The sequence below is a fragment of the Rana temporaria genome, chromosome 5, assembly GCF_905171775.1.
Source record: "Rana temporaria chromosome 5, aRanTem1.1, whole genome shotgun sequence".
In the NCBI taxonomy this organism is placed as follows: Eukaryota; Metazoa; Chordata; class Amphibia; order Anura; family Ranidae; genus Rana; species Rana temporaria.
The window spans coordinates 204,670,609-204,687,962 of record NC_053493.1 but is presented as its reverse complement, the minus strand read 5'-3'; the positions used below and the strand labels follow the sequence as shown (position 1 = coordinate 204,687,962).

The window sequence follows — 17,354 nt, the reverse complement described above, 5'->3', positions numbered from 1 at the left end:
GCTTGGAAGCATTGAACTTTGTTTTATTCAGCACGTCGTGTGTTTGACGTCACCGCGTTCTGACCCGATCGGTTTTTGGAACAATGGTGTGTACGCACATCAGACCATCAAGCCCCTTCAGCGGTGAACCGGTGGAAATGGCCCGTCGGACCATTTTCATCGGTTTGGAACGACCGTGTGTACGCGGCCTAAGAACTGAGCATTAGTCAGCTCACATATACAGTAAGGCTTCTGGACAGCTGAGACATATGAGTTCTGCCTACAAAGGAAGATGTGTACCTAAGAATGGAGGCATTATTCCATAATTATTCCACAATTTGTTTGTTTTTAATTTTATTAAAGTGTAGTAAGTTGTGTTTGAGCTGTCTTTATCATTTTTTTTTTGTTGCTTAATACCAGACTCCTCTGGTTTTTCCTCACTGTATTTACTTCCCCACTTATATTATGTTTTTGAGATCAGAATTGTGGTGCTGGGTTTACCCCTTTTTTTTGCGTTATTCTTATAAAAGTGGTTGTTGTCTGGTTGTCTCTGGCTTTAGTACTTTGAGTAAACAATTGGTTAAAGAAATACAAATTTAAAGCCTTGCTGCCACTATGGAAATCCGGCCAATATCCACTATATAGTATGCACACAAAGGTCCTTGCCAGAAATCAACTCAGTTAAAAAGACAAGATCTTGGTAGTTGCATGCCAAATATTGTGAGGTTTATTATATATTGTATGGCTAACACAAGTTATCATTAGCATATGTTATGTTAGGGCAGCATGTAATAACCGCTTATGCAAGCCATCCAATTTATAATAAACTTCCTGATGTCTGGCATGTGACTCCATGGAACATTTATGTATTTGGTTTGCAACAAGTATTAAGCAAATAAACTCAGAACTGAAATCTGCATTATTGTTCCAGATACTGCCTCAATGTGGGCAACTAAATATAGCTTTTGCAAAACATTTTGGCTTTATTGTTGGGTTAGGGAGTCCAGCATCAGAATCTTCCAACACTTTTAGAGATAGACATGACATGTGCAACATATTCAAATAATATGTCACTATGGCTGCGATAAATTCATTACGAAATACTGCCATTTTGGTGCTAAGGAAACTGTTGGTAAATAAGACCAAAATCATGTTGAAGTAGTTTGTGCCAATTCTGGTGCATTACTGCAACAAATTTATGTGCATGTTTCTGACAGGTACATGAATCTTCCATTTACCAACATTTATTGCGCTGAAGCGAGACACTCTTCTAAAGAATGTCTGTCCCACATTTTATGATTTCCAGGGAATGTATCAGCAACCCAAAATTCCAGAGGTAATAACTGACAGCCTGTATATTTCCCCCAGTAGACAGTTTTGCTTTAGTTTGCCATGTTTAAAAAATTGCAAACAAGAAGCAAAGGACTACTTCCAGTGTTGAGAAATATTTATAGTATCTTAAGTGCATATGGAGGTTCATCACACAAACTAATGTTCTTATAGTGAATATATTTTATTGTAAATAGGCAATGCAAACCAATCAGTCTCATACATACTCTAAGATGTTGGTGGAAAAAAAAGGAACACAGGTTTCATGGAATTAATTTACATTTATTCTGTAAATATTGTGAATGTGTCAGAGCATAAAATACTGGACTACTCCAGACTTGATTGTCTTCAAAGGTATCTTTATTCAGGTACATTAAAGCTTAGCTGTTCTTCAGAATGGGCTTGATGCAGAAGTCCTTTGATAGAAATGACATAGAGTACAACTGACTCATATTGCAATTTGCCAATTTTATTTTCCCTCTTTTTACTGAAAAAAAAAATGTATAGTGTCTCAGATTCTCTTGAAATACGTTACATGAAGAAGTGGCCTTGATCAGGAAACAAGATCAGTAGAGAACTCCCAATGGTCATAGCATGAAGCCGTTCTGCAGCCAGGAAGAGTATGTGGTATGTACCTGTATTTTAGAGAGCTATATTTGAAGTTCACTGCTGCTAGATATCGTGTACACAGTTCACAATATGAACAATTTTTACAGTCATTAATAATGTGATTTGTATTATTCTGTCAAAGATGACACATTGCTTAAGACATTTATTTGCAAAGAATGGCTATTAAAATGGGCACCAGGCATAGAAAAAGGCTGAGCTACCAGGCTTTCGGTTCTGGCCACCATATCGTGTAACATTACAGCATACAACATCACAGCAGCGGGCACTGCACTGCTGTGGATTACATATACAGGTGCACAGCACTGCAAAATAATAACTTAACTCTTTGGTGACCCTTATACTGTACGAAATATTAGATTGGAACAGCCTGACATGCATCCATCCTTAGCTAGAATTAGGTCCTGAGTCTATGGTGTAAACATGTCCTGCATGTGCCACCTTTTTATGTCACTTCTAGCAGTGTATTAACATTAGTGGCCTTGTTTTATGACATTTACATCTATTTCTCTGTTTTCCTTTAGAAAGAACCATGTAGGGCTTTTGGGCATATGCCAAATAAATATTCCAAATCTCAGTCATCTACCTAAATTACTGTTTCGACAGCATGTGCACACCTCATTTACTACATATCTTTGAAATCACAGGTAATGGATAAAATCTGTATAAACTCTGTACTTAAAACAGCACGTTATGCACTAAAGAAGAAAACTTCTTGCTAAAAGTCATAGTGTGATAAGACAGAAAATCATAAACAAGTTGCTTTCCAAAACGACGGTGCTTGATCATTTGTTTACATTACTTGGCCTTCTCCACTTTTATAACACACAGAAATTAACCAGCATAATCTAGACTGAGTTTTGTCACTCATATTGATGGAAATGCAAATACGGACATTAGTTGACATTGTTTAATATTAATAAAGGGGCTTGAATGGCACAGATTTTTCACACTGTTTATGGTGCTGTACAGTTTTGGCCAGAAAAAAAGGGTTATTTTTTGCAAAATATTTAGTCACATCAGCCACCTGAGCTCTAACCAATGTATTTTAAGAGGAGTGCAAATACGTTTTACTGCTTTTAGCAATTGTACAGGATAAGTCTCATTTTTTTTATTTATTTTTTAATGTTTTCTGTTTTTCTCTCCATATAAGTCATCATCTTTTAAGCAAGTTTATATTCATTCTGATAAGAATGATCTTTCACCAACACATTGACATTCTACAAACTATTGCCGATTTATAAATACTTCCAATGAAAAAAGCACATAGCAGAGTATGGTGGCTCTATCCAACTCCTTAGTCAAGCAGTAAACCTCGATGGACACAAAATTTCCTGACGTTTTCAAGGAGGTGAAGGCCCGATGTAAAGCTGAATCCATACGGATTTATTCATATTCACCAAAAGAAACTGCAAAAAGAAGAGAAAAGTTTTCTTACAGTTTTATTGATGAATATGGGGTATCACAGGTTAATGCTTTTGGTAATGTACAGGAACTTTCCAGAAAGAACAATAGGTTTATCTTTATCATGAGGAGGTATTGATATAATTGATATGCTGCATGTGACACGAGGGGGGGGGGGATACACAAATTATACAATTTTTTTCCTGTAAAAATATTATTTTTGTATGAAATATGAAATAAACTCTGGAGTAGCATTAGAAGCTAACAAATTAGAACAAATATAAAAGTTATATTGTAACAGACCATTGTGTATCTGCCTGACTGTTGTCCTATAAACCATGTGTGGAGTTAAGTGGCCTTATAGTGGAATTCCCACCCAAGCGTTAGTTTTTGATAGAGTGTAAAGTTTTATATAGCACCTCTTCTAGGTTCTTAGAGCTACCTGTGTCTGACTGTTCTGGTGTAAGGAAGTAAGAAAATCCTCATAATAGAAACTCAGCAACAAAACTAAGATTTTACTCTTTTCTCACGCCGTTAAAAATGTAAAGTGCTTTTTTTGTTTTAAGTTTTCATTGGAAAGTCAGTTAGCAAACTTTGGTTTAAAAAAATGTCCTGAGAGAAACACAGAGGCTTTCACTGCTTAACAAGTGAAAACTCCAGTTCCCGGGCTGTCCTGTTAATTCTGTAGTGTCAACAGATTTTAAGTCACTGGCCCAGAACAAGTATGCTGATAAGGAAAATCAAAATTCCTGATCTTTGGTATTGTATTTGGTATGTCAGTGAAGTTCTGAAAATAGAATTTTCAGGAGGTGGTCAGCAATGGCAGCCTTTGTGCTTTTGTTATGACAGGTTTCCTTTAAATACAAGACCAACGAGAAACAACACATTCACAAAAAATACAAAACTAGCTTTTATTATATGCTAATGCCTTTTGTTTGAATTTTACATTTTTACATGCCTGCTATTCTTATATTTTATTTTCATGTTTCATTTAACATATTGAACAATACAGTCTGCAACTCTGCTAAATGACTTTTGAGATATTATCAATTACCCCACATGACTAGTCTGGTATTTTCAGTCAGTCTGAGCAGACTGATAGACTTACATTGAGAGAGGAACAGTAACACAAAAGCACTGAACAGTACTACTACAAAGGAAGTAGGGGCTGCATAGGTAATGGACAAAGATTGAACATATGGTATATAATTACAAACTATAGGTAAACAAATTTTAAAGCATGAAAACATAATAGTAATAATATGTACATAAAGCTGATTGCATTAAGGTATATGTAAACCTTAGATAAACTATAGTCAATTTATTTTACCAGTTGTAAACCAGGTGCAATTTTGTGACCAGTTCTTAATTGAATATAGCCTACTAATTAAAACTTAAAAATATATATTTTATTTACATGAATTTATGTATCAATGGTTTCCAGGGAGCTGATATTTATGAGTGCTTTATTTCATAGAGTATTTTTTTTTATTTTGATATGTATCCCAGTATCATGGAGTAACTAAAAATACAAATACACCCGCTAAGGGGACCACCTGAATTCTCATCTAGAAATATAGATACTAAAAAGGCTAATTCTAATATTATCTGGAATGACTGATACAATTCTGTATAATACAATGTATCTGTGATTGTTGTCAGATGTGTCAATAAACATTCTTTTTGAGAAAAAAAAAAAAAAAAGGCTAATTCTGATGGGGGGCAAGTACAGGCTCTACAAGACAAAGTCTGATTAGGCTGTACCATCTAAAGGCAGATCACGCTTGCCTTTTCTATCTCAGAGTGACAGTGACCATGCTATATAACATGGGTTAGGTTTAAGGCAGCCAGCCGTCTAGCCACCCTCTTCTTCCCTTTCTTCTTCTACAGAGAGGCAAATCTTTCTGTTCCCTGACAGTGTGGACAGGCTTACTTCCATTAGAATGAACCAATCTTGGATTACCAATAACTATGAAAACCTTTCTGCTAATGCTACAAACTAGATGTTTAAATGCCTTCCAGCCCCCATCCCACTACCTAAAAATGATACTTGCTGCCATTAGCAGCTTCTGCCACTCTCATGGCCCATTCCGCCAAAAGATTTATTTTCTATGTCGCCCTCAAAGTTGTGTTAAAAGGAACCTCTCCCCTTACAGTTTTTTTTGCTTTGCTAAAAGTCCCCAATGATGGTGCCCAGTTCCCCATGGCCTTATTTGACAAAAGTTGGCCTATTATTCCAAAAATAGCCAAACAAGATTCTGTGTACCCTCTGCAAATAGGCACATTTGCCATCCTCAGTGCCCTCCCATCCTGGTGATTTAACATGAATGGGCTATACTAAAAGCTACCTTATTATTGGTCACTAAAGGGTTTTGAAGTAAAATGTTCTTCTGAAAGCTGAAGGCAGTGGGGATATTAGGCTAGATGATATGAAATAGGTTGCTCAATATTTTGAACCTCTTTATCACGCATTCGATTAGGAACTGATAGCTACTGGTATATTTTTTGTCTGACCATCACACTTCATATTGAGTAATCCTGCAAATAAAAACCTAAGAGTCAGCTCACCTAACCATAATGCATGAAGTGTTTTCATTGCCATACATACATTTCTAATTTTACAGCTGAAAGTCATGTTTTTTATTTTTATTTTATTCTCTGGGGAATTTATTTATTGGATGGAGATTGTTCATATGACTTTTGTAAAAGTCAGTTCACATAGCATCACATGGGTTGTTTCTTCTTAAAATACCACTAGCTTTTGGTTCTATGAATAGTTTATGGAGGGGAGAGGAAAACAAAGCCATTTTTAACAGGGATAAAATAATACTTTAAGAAAAACTAAGATTTTCCTTGGTTAACTGCAACCAGGCAATAAAGTAATATAAGGGGTGTTTTTGTTGACTTGTTTTTTAAGGTTTAGACCTTCCTTATCCATCTTTTAATAACTGATGAATTCATATTCAGTGGCTCACTAGTAGCAAAGAAAGAATACAAAACCTGTACCTTCAAAACTATGTTATCTCACATAGTTATCTTACATATTACCACGTCTGTTACTATTTTATGCCCAACAACATGATAGTTAAAAGTAATATTAAAGTTTATTTATTTTTAAAATTAAAATAAAAAAACATGTCATACTTACCTGCTCTGTGCAATGGTTTTGCACAGAACAGCCTTGATCCTATTCTTTTTGGGTCCCCCGCTGGTGATTCTGGCTCCTTCCCCCTACTCAGAGCCCCTACAGGAAGCTGTTTCCCATTTGGGGCACTCGTGGGTCTATTCTGACACACAGCCTGGCCTCGACCTCGCTCTCTGCTCACAGGTTTTGACTGACAGTAGCTGGAGCCAATAGCTCACAGCCAAGCCTATGAGAGCTGGGAGAGGGGAGAAGAGCTGCTTCAGAATGTACATCGCTGGACCGAGATTAGGCTCAGGTGAGTATTTAGGGGGGCTGCATTTAAAAGTTTTTTTACCTTAATGCATAGAATGCATTAGGGTAAAAAACCTTTTACCTTTACAACCACTATAAAGAACTGAACATTGTGATGAGAAAATGATCATATGAGGAAAAAGAGCACATTTAAAACAATTCATATATCTCAATGAATTGACCTTCCAGATGTTTGGCATTAGTATGGCTATTCTGTATGTGCATTTGCATTTCACTTGGGTAGGGAAAAGCAGGCTTTCCCTGTTTTTCTGTTGATGTCCGTACTCTCCTCTGCAATGCAGAAAATTGTAAAACAGTCAATAGTTAGGTCACCATTGCCAAAGCTCTCAATGTTTGCTATGAGCAAGCACTCGACAGAGAAAGGGGTGCAAATAACAGCACAAATAAGTTTAGACTAAAGAGAGGGAGAAACTACACTTTTTTTTCTATTACTTGATATGCATGGTAAATGTTTTTAGTTCACATTATACCAAAGCTATCCATTTCCCTGTAAAAAAAAACATGTCAATAGGCACAAATTTACAGTATGAAGGCATCAATAACTGTATTCCTGAGCATTATTTTATTATTAAATTAACACATTGTTACATTTTTTTCTTTTGGATGCATTCATCTTTAAAATGTGCTGATTTTGGTTCACCATAAGTCAATATAAACATAGAAGAAAATCATAATTTACTTTACATGTTATGTGCGACATAATTTCAGTGACCAATTGCACCAGCTGTATTGAACACAAAATAAATTATATTACATTTTTTTTATAAAAAAAAGAAAAAAAATGTTTTTTTTTCCAAGAAAATTTATTTAAAGATATATAAAACCAAAATAATTTAACTTACCATCAAATCTACATTTAAATACAGTGATATTTGTAATATGAAGTGTTCATGCTTTACATTTATCTAGTCAAAGCATGACCACAAAGGAAAAAAAGAGATTAACCAAAAACCCTGCTGTAGAAATATACTCTTAGTAACAACAGTGTCGGCCTACTCAGAAACAGTAGAGAAAACAGCATAAAGGTTAAAAATTAAAAATGGCTCAGGGAATAAAAAAAAAGAATTGCCACCCCCCCCCCCCCTGTCTGTATAATACGAAATGTTATATCTGGCAGAATCCCTCAGGCGTATAAAGTCCATAGAAATCATTGTCTCACGAGGATAAGTCCTGTCTTGAGGCTAATATATTACAGAGCCCCCAGGCCAGTAACTTCTGAGGAAAGCCTAAAATGTGAACACAAAATGGAAGGGGAGGGAAAAAAAAGCAAGAAAAAAAAAAAATCTTCTCACCATTAAAAAAATAACACTTCTTTACAACCAGCATAGAAGAGCGTATCAATGCAGACAACATTTTGTTCTTACAATTTTGTTTACTTCAGTTAATAAAACATAAATACAATAATTCAGAACATTGCGTGGCAGTTACTTGAAGCTATTAATAATTTGAGTAGCTGTGATAATAAATTCAGTTTTTCTTTCCTATTTTAGGTATGTAAATATATATATATATATATATATATATATACAAAACAAAAAACACCTTAGTGAAGCACAACTGGTAAAAATAGTGACATTTAATAATGGTTACAATGTCATATATAGTGCACTAGTGGAAACACGTCTACAATATACAGAAATTATACATAATACAAAGTGGTAGCTGGCCCTGTACAGTAATACTGACTTTCTATATTAATAGTTACATTGAAATCCCCTGGCTAATAAACATAAATTAGACACTGAATTTCAAAAAATAGATATACTGTATATATTGCATTTATATGACAGTGTGATCTTAGCTGAGACTAATCGAACAGTATAAAGATTTGCCTTTAAAGCTATGATTTCTGAGGAGTGCAAAAGTGAATTACCATGGCAGGAGTGTGGTGTCAGGCCTTACAAATTGTGAGGCAAACAATATTGCATTAGGTAAGCATAAAGCAACACAGATAAAAAATAAAATAAAAACACAGATGGTGAATGGAAATAAACATATAACATGATTCAAACTAGTTCCAACAGTGAGTAAGGAAGATAATAATTTAAAATATGTTCATATGTAAATTGTAAATTATGTTCCTGCATTAAAGGCATGTTGTGTTTTTATCATTAAACGCAAAACGTAAAATTTATGTTGAATCCAGTTCAAATGCATTCAGTCCTCTCTGTTATTATGTCTATCATAAATTTAAACAGTTAAGACTAAAATAGAGACAGTTTTGAAATGGGTTTATGTAGGAATTTAAATGTTCGGTCTTAAATTATAATAACGCAGGCTTAGTTAGGAAAGAAGTATATGTTCACAATGAATAATGTTTCTGAGTGCTGCTGTGGAGAGAATTACAATAGGATGATATCAAGACTGATTCAAGTACTTATGCTTGGTGAATGTAAAAATATATTTAATGCTTTATTTTAATGGACACATGACTAAATTAAATTGTGTTCCTAAATCTACCTAGAGTTCAGCACTACTGCAAGTATGTTATTTACTACTGCTATACACATTAATCAGCTAGAGGAAAGCATATGTTAATTTTATCAGTTAACAGGGCATCAACTGGTAGACATCAGGGGATTTTTTTTTGGATCTCAGCTTTGAGAGTTACCTTTACATGCATTAAGTGAAGCTAAATAAATTAGCTAATATTCATCTTTCATAAGTAAGCCATCATAGTTATAATAGACCTTGAATGTTTTGCATTAGCCCAATCGCAGCTGTTTCTTTCATTTATCCCAGGAAAATTGTTTTAATTACATCAAGCACTCTTTCAGTACAAAAGGATTCCAGTTCCTCTAAGAGGATTCCAGTTAATATGGTTGTAGATAAAACTAGGCTTCATAAATCACATTTTCTCTAGAAAACCGAACAAACTGGAGGTATAACCCATGAATCTCAAATTATTTTCCTAGCCTGGGTTTGCAAATTAAAAAAGAAATTTGATTATTACAGGCAGCAGCGTCACCTTTAACTTCCCTTCACTGATATAGAATTTGCATTTGAAATGAAAAAACCCTGCAGATGGCAAGCAAGGTAACACAGAAGAAAAAAGGTGATAGAGGGACATTTATTATATTTAATATAAACAGAAGGATGAATTAGGACAAGAGCATGGGACATCACTCTAAATTTTATATAAAGTAAATTAAATGTATGAGTTTAAATATTCTCAGAAAGGTAGTAAGGTACAGTTGGTATTTCCTTCTCTGTTCTCTTAATACTTTGCCATTTAAAAAAAAAAAGGTTACCTAAGATGATTATACAATTTTTGCATGCCCTACTTACTGATGATGATGAAGATAGATAGATAGACTTATACTAGACTGTGTACTGATGCTAATTTCAGATGGACAATTGTGTTATAGCACTCTTCTCAGAGATCTGTGTATTTCACTGTGGACAGTCAGATTAGGTGGGACCTTTGCAGTCTATTTTAAAGTAGACCTATTATCAAAACAAAATCTCATACTCTTCTGTTCATACCATTCCCTGAAATTTACAAACCTCACATCACCTGGAGGAATTTCTTCTGTGGGATCGTACAGAGACCCCACCAAAAGTTTAAGTATTTGGCCATTCTCATATTCAGTAGAAATGCTATGACTAAATGCCTAATAGTTTTCTCTTGTGATTGGCTACTATTGAATTCCAGAGAAGTGTTTTATCTAGCTTATATTTTGGTTTAATAGCATGGTAAAAGGGGAGCAGGAGAATATATATGCTTTTTTTTAAATACAAGTCTTTTTTAACAAGGAAAGAAAAAGGATCAGTTTTCCTATTTTGAAAATAGAATATTTTCTAATAAACCTTTATTTATTTATTTATTATTTATTATCCATGGGTGGTTTAAATTAGAAAGTAGGGTTTGTATTTTCTGTTGGTAAATGACTTGGCTGCTCTGAACTACTGCAGTGTCAATTTTCTGCTCAGGATCTAGATGGCCTTAGTAGCTATCAATAAATGTAGAATTTAGTTGTAGCCTTTGCAAATTAGTAGTGTGGCAATGCTACCTAGCATTTATTGTAATATATTAGGCAAGCTGCCGAAGTGTAACTACGCCTGAATCACCTAGTGGACTTTATCCTACTACTACTACTGCGAAGGATGTTTGTATCTGAAATATAACACGGATGTCTTCACATTAACTATAGTATTTTTAGAAGAATGCATAATGTAGTTACATTGTTATAAATTTTTTGGCTTGGTAAAATTAATACAAGAAAATTAATTATTACAGGGGAATATTTTGTATGAGACAGTTGTGTTTTGCCGTATATAAGATATATTTGCCTAGTGGCAATTATAGAAGAACAAACCTCTAGGAATCGACTCCACATGCAGTTCACCATATTCACTCCTGCAATCCAGGTTGTGGGCTCAGGTTTGCTCTTCTATCGTCCCAAAACTCCAGCCTAGTGTGCAAAGTGTTTCTCTCAGAGACCTCCCAAGCTTGAACAAGGAGTGCAAATCCTGGTGTTAGGAGATTTATCTGCAACTTAACTACATCCGGTGGAGACAGGTAAGTTGGTAAGTCCAATTAACTCATTAGGTTTTATTCCTTGTGTTTCTGTTTGTGACCACAAAGCCTTGCAAAGGTCTATTTAGCATGTTGCAAACTCCAAGCATCCCTGAACATAACTGTGGCTTTTAGTAAAGCCAAATCTGGTATTGTCTGTTGGTGAACCTATTGAGCAGTCAAATTTAATCTGTGACATATTTGGAACTAGGGCTACCTGGGTGATTTGTTAATGTGAGAGACTTAAAAATCTCCTGGTGCAAAAATCCGCTTTAGGGTGTACTTGAAATGTCCCTGAAAAATCTTAATTGTCTAATTGTGTGATTAATCTTTTTTTTCACATTTTTGGAGGAGCAGGGTGGAGAATACTTGCTAACAGTTTCTGCTATGCGACCAAATTGAAGCATTGTGCGATCATGGGAGATCGAGTCTCGTTACTAATGGTGTGACAGCCCACAATGAAAACAATGTGACATCAACAAACAGAGCAATCCCAGGAGATTTAAGTAGTCTGATCACATGCATGAAAAACATCCATTTAACCCTAGCATAAAACTTTCTAGATTTTATTTTTAGTTAGTAAACAGTTGAATAGGTTGGGGATGTATTTTTAGTTTGAATTTATAGATAGTGTTCATTGGTCACATCTCCTTTATCAGTTAACAAGGTGAACTCCTGCACCTTCTATTGCTCAGTGAGGTCCAGAAAAGCAACTTCATCCACACCAGGTTACTGTTTTGGGATAGGAGACAACACATTTTTTTTTTGGTCCCCCTACTTTTGAAACACTAGGCCAGTGCTAGCGGATAAATTATATGATACCAGGCAATTATCATATGGGAGTTAGATGGGTGTGGGTGATGGGATACTTCTATTTCTTAAGTGAAAGAATAAAAAATACACAAAAAGGAAGCCAGGTTGGGCCAACTGAACAATATTCACAGATTACAAAGTGATCCTATCTGGATTGAATCTGAGGTCATCCATCTGGTTTCAATTGTAATGGCCATATTTATTATTCACATATTTTCATGAAGTGATGGCCTTTTTTAATAGAGTGTGCTAATTTATAATTGCAGTAAACCATAGCCACTAATTACAATCTATTTTGTACTGGTTGGTTTTTAGAAAAGTGAAATCTGATTAGTTAAACTTAAAATTAGCTTTTAAAATAGGTTAATACTTTCTCATGTTTTTTGGTCCTGTACAATGTATCTCTCTGAATAGAACCACATATGAAGGTTCAACCCTTGGTACTGTCCACTACATAAGCATATGCACAATGTTAGAATCAAAATCATAATCTAGAATAGGAAGGGCCACCCACTTTTGAACTGGCCAGAATAACAGTAACCTTCATGCATATGCATTTCAGAGGTAGAGAAGTAACATACCATGTTATACTGTAGTACAATGAATGCAGGGTTCTCAGTGCTATTGTATTTTACTTTATTTTCATTAAATTAAAAATGACTAGCAAACTATTTACATAATGATATGAAAATAGTTCATATACTGTAAAAACTGTCAATATTCCATGCTATATTTGCCTACACACATTATTGATATTATTATTTTTATTATAATACCACCTGTTATAATAAATCGTACACTAATTCTTCAAATATTAGAGGCTAAATTATACGAGTTAAATCAGTGCAAGGACTTTTTACTATCACTGTATATGTAAGATTCTACCCAAAGATAAAGGCCTAAACTAAAACGATCACACGGCAGACTTGGGGAGATATACAGTGTGTATATATATATATATATATATATATATATATATATATATATATATATACATATTTACTCTCCATAATGTAACAGTGCAAGAAAAATTATGCATAGATGTCTGTGTAGGATTATTTTAGGCATTCCCCTTTTGGTTATTTAGAACAGATAAGCATGCTGCTTTATACACCTGAAGGATTTATTTGGTCGTATATTTGCCCTGCTGACCATATTTTGTAATTGTTGAAGACAATTTTTTTGTCTGCTTTGGAAGAACAAGGAGTAACACAGAATATGAAAAACAGTCATGACATCTGAAAGCAAAGGAGTATTTGGTTGAGTTTAATTTTAGAGCTTAGATTTTGATGTTTAACTTAACATACACAATGTTTTGTTTAATATATTAAAAACCCAAAGCTACCAAAGTTTTGCCACAACTGACTTCTAACTGGTGAGTTAGGTGTCATATTGTGCATATGGATTTTAATATATTGCTCTATATTAAACTTTAAATATGTGAAATATTTAGTGTACTATAAAAAAAAAATTATTATGTGAAAAAGATCTGAGAAGCACATTTACTGTAACTTCTGCTTTTTAAATGCTTCTTAAATGTTTTTCTGTTTGGGCCTGACCTTGAAGTGGACCTTGGAGCTGCTTATCCTTTAGACCCCCACATGTAGAGGAATGGGATGAAACATAACAAAACAAAGACACATTAGGAGGAAAGTAAAAATATATATGCAATGCTGGAGCATCTTCAAATACAAATGTAGCATCTTTAGCTTTTCCAGGATCTCGTAGCAAAACCCATGATGTTACCCTTGCCTACATGCTGCAGGTGGAAGCCCAGGAAGTAAGGTAAGTATGTTTTTCACTTTTCTTCTAATGCATGATTTTTTTAAATGTTTTATGCCATGTTTGTATGTATAGGATCCAAATAAGCAGAGCTTGCATTTTAATGTCAGATCCACTTTAAAGGGAATCTGTCATGTACTAAAATACCTGTGTGAGAGCCGAGGCTTCAGATAGAAGCTGACTCCATGAGCACCTTAAATTGTGCCCAAAGGCTGCACATAAATCAAACGAGATATTCAACTTTTAAGCTTGCTGACACCTGTGATGCTTGAGATTTTTGCAACATAAAAAGACTATTAGACTGCCATCTTGTAAAAGCCAAGCGTCTTTAGAGTTTGTACCTATTTCACCAGGGCTTATATAATAGTGGTTTCCCCCATAAAATGTTTGTAAAGGCAGAGCTGATCACAGCTTATGTACCAAAGCATTTAAATCAGACTGATGAAAAGGGTGCAAAACCCTTGAAACAACCTGATTTTACAAGATGTATGTCCAAAAAGGTATTTTTTGTACCGCAACACTTGATGTTTCCTCTGATAACTAATGCAATAGTGCATACATATAGGCTCCTTTCAAGTAAGAACACACATTGTTGACACTTTTGCTTCAAAGGAATTTTTTTGATGCATGGCTGCATACTGGCTCTGTGGCAGGGATGTCCCATACAGTGAAGCAATACTGGTTCCCTGAATTTAGGTCCCTGCCTGGAAATTACATATCATATGTAAATTGTAGGAATGGCAGGTATTTTGCTTTGCAGCAGATTCCCTTTCATATAAATGATGTGAATTTCCACTATCATTTGGATTGAATTCATAAATTTGTTTTAATTAGTAGTACACTATGTTATTTATTATATAATAATTACATGAAAAAAGCAGTGTAAAAAGCAATGTGTTATACTTTCAAATACTGTATAAGGCAAACATGCCAGGTCATCTTATCCATTGACCTCCAGTCCTGCCCTTTAAAAATACTGACTAACACAAAGAAAAAAAATCATGAACTAAACTGAAACAAGAGTGATACATAACATCAACATAAATAAATAAATTATAGAAATGAAAAAAACATAGGCTGTTGGAACTAGTTACTATTTTGGGTTAATAGCCATGGAAAAAGGACAAATTGATCAGCAACAATAAACACTTTGCAATTCAACATAAAAAAAAAAATGAAACATAAAATAAGAATGCCATATTGTTTCCTTTAGAATGATCTACCACACAATCTTGGTAGAGCTTTGCTTTCATGCCTTCAATATGGAGCAAACTTCTGTCGGTCTGATTTCTTAACCCCACTCGTCGATGGAATTTTGGCAGTGTAAGCAGGTAAATTCCCAGTGGCCCCCGCAGTGGCCGCTGCATTTAATGCCAGGAGTGGGACAGTTTTCATGCCAAGCAGACTGGAGACAGGAACAGCATAGTGGGTGGTTGGTAAAGTTGGTAGGGGAGGAGGGGAATTGACGTTGACCGCGGAGGCAGCAGCAGCTGCCGCCAACACAGCCATGGAGGTGGGGGTGGAGGAAGGGGTGGTAGACTGAGAGAGGTTCATGTTGAGGTCAACAGGGGTCGTGACGGAAGCAGTCTGGGTGCTCAGTTTAGCCATCTCTAAGCTGCAAACGAAGAGAGGAACAGGAACAAATAGGTTGGGATGGTCAAGCAAGGATAAATTTGGGAAGAAAGGAATGGAATAGGAGGAGCAAACAAAGTTGGGGAGGGTTAGATTGGTCAACAAAAGGAAAAGACATATGGAAGGTGGGGAGAGAAAGAGAAAAAAGGGAAAATGAGGGTCAGAGGAGGAACATGTTATGTGTTAAAGAAGAGATATAACAAAAGGGTATTTCATGATTTGATGAGGAAAACATTACTAAGACTTTAAAGAATGCCTTAACATAGGTGTTTGTAATGTCAATGGAAGAAAGAAACCTAAGGACGCAGAATGATAAAAGATGATAAAGCAGAACTTAAAACAAAGGAAACAGAATTTTGATTTCTCCTCAGCACTGGTATGTTTGCCTTTTAGTTTTGCATTTGTAAATATTACATTTAACTTGCTTCCTCTATGATACATATCATTTATATATAATCACATTATCTATCTATCTATCTATCTATCTATCTATCTATCTATCTATCTATCTATCTATCTATCTATCTATCTATCTATCTATCTATCTAATTCAATATTTATATTAAGCAAAGCATACATATTAGATATAATAATCTTCCCATGAAATATAATAATACAATGAATCAAAGCAACCGATTATAGTTATTTCATAAAAACTCAAAGTGTGATTGGCTGCCATAGGATACTGTACATTATTGCTTTTTTTTTTCTGTGCAATTTACAAAGTGCAAGTCAAACAAAATGGATTTGTCATCAGCACATGCCATAAAGCACATCAGATCAGAAAATCTTCCTTCCTATTCCTGTTTTAATTTGTTCACCGACTACTAGAATAAAAAGACTAGCTAGCCACTAAAAAACAAAATATGAATCCAAGTCTCCATTATGTCATAATAACATATACTAGAAATAAATAACATCACCATTTTTTTTTTACATCAGTTTAAGTTAATTCCATTTTCTTGTTGGATATGTGGTATACTTTCTTTTGTATAACACAATGACAAATGAGAGTCCTATCTATACACATGTTGATCTTACCTTTATTAATTGTGTGCTACAAAAATAAAATAAATGACTGTTGCAAAGTTAAAGCTGAACTCCAGGCAGATATAAAAGAAACAAATGAATGCAACTCAGGCCCCGTACACACGACCGAGTTTCTCGGCAGAATTCAGCCAGAAACTCGATCGGAGCCGTATTCTGCCGAGAAACCCGGTGGTGTGTACACTTTTGGTCGACGAAGCCGACGAGGACCTCGTCGAGCCAAATGGAGAACATGTTATCTATTTCCTCGTTAGTCAATGGGGAAACTTGGCTCGCCGAGATCCTCGGCGGCTTCACAAGGAACTCGATGAGCAAAACGATGTGTTTTGCTCGTCGAGTTTCTCGGACGTGTGTACGGGGCCTCAGAGAAGATAGAGAAGCAGCACAAAGAGCTAACAAGTTGTGCTCTAGTGCTCATTTGTTCATAAGGGAGATGCTGATAAGAGGATAGACCAGAGGGGCAAGGAGAGGAGCTTGTCAGTGTGCTGCTTCTCTTCTCATTGTCCATTCACAGGCTGGGGTTGGGACAAGACCTCTAGGAATTGCATAACTGCAGCAGTGTAAAATCTGGTCTCCTGCTCTACCAGACAGACACGTGCTGTGTAATTGTGAGACAAAGGGATGGACAGATATACAATTCCTTTGGTAAAAAAGGTTATTATGCATTTTTTTGTGTTTTCAGCTGTTTGCCTGGAGTTCAGGTTTAATGTTCCCAGTGAGATGAAACAACAGATGTTCCTTATCCCAGTCATTTAAACAGAACTG

At 35.2% G+C, this 17,354-nt stretch overlaps 1 protein-coding gene across 8 annotated transcripts in view; it reads right to left on the bottom strand.

The window, feature by feature from the left end:
- Positions 1–1,569: 1,569 nt before the first annotated feature.
- Positions 1,570–17,354, bottom strand: part of LOC120940557 (poly(rC)-binding protein 3-like) — a 264,353-nt gene continuing 248,568 nt past the window's right edge. For 6 of the 8 annotated variants that reach the window (XM_040353493.1, XM_040353492.1, XM_040353490.1 and 3 more), the window contains one exon: positions 8,355–15,525. In XM_040353493.1, the coding sequence (XP_040209427.1) occupies positions 15,168–15,525 (358 nt within the window). In that variant the 3' untranslated portion in view covers positions 8,355–15,167. Of the gene's footprint in view, positions 3,345–6,858; positions 8,023–8,354; positions 15,526–17,354 lie in introns of those variants that run through there. The other 2 variants (XM_040353496.1, XM_040353495.1) reach the window with 2 other exon arrangements.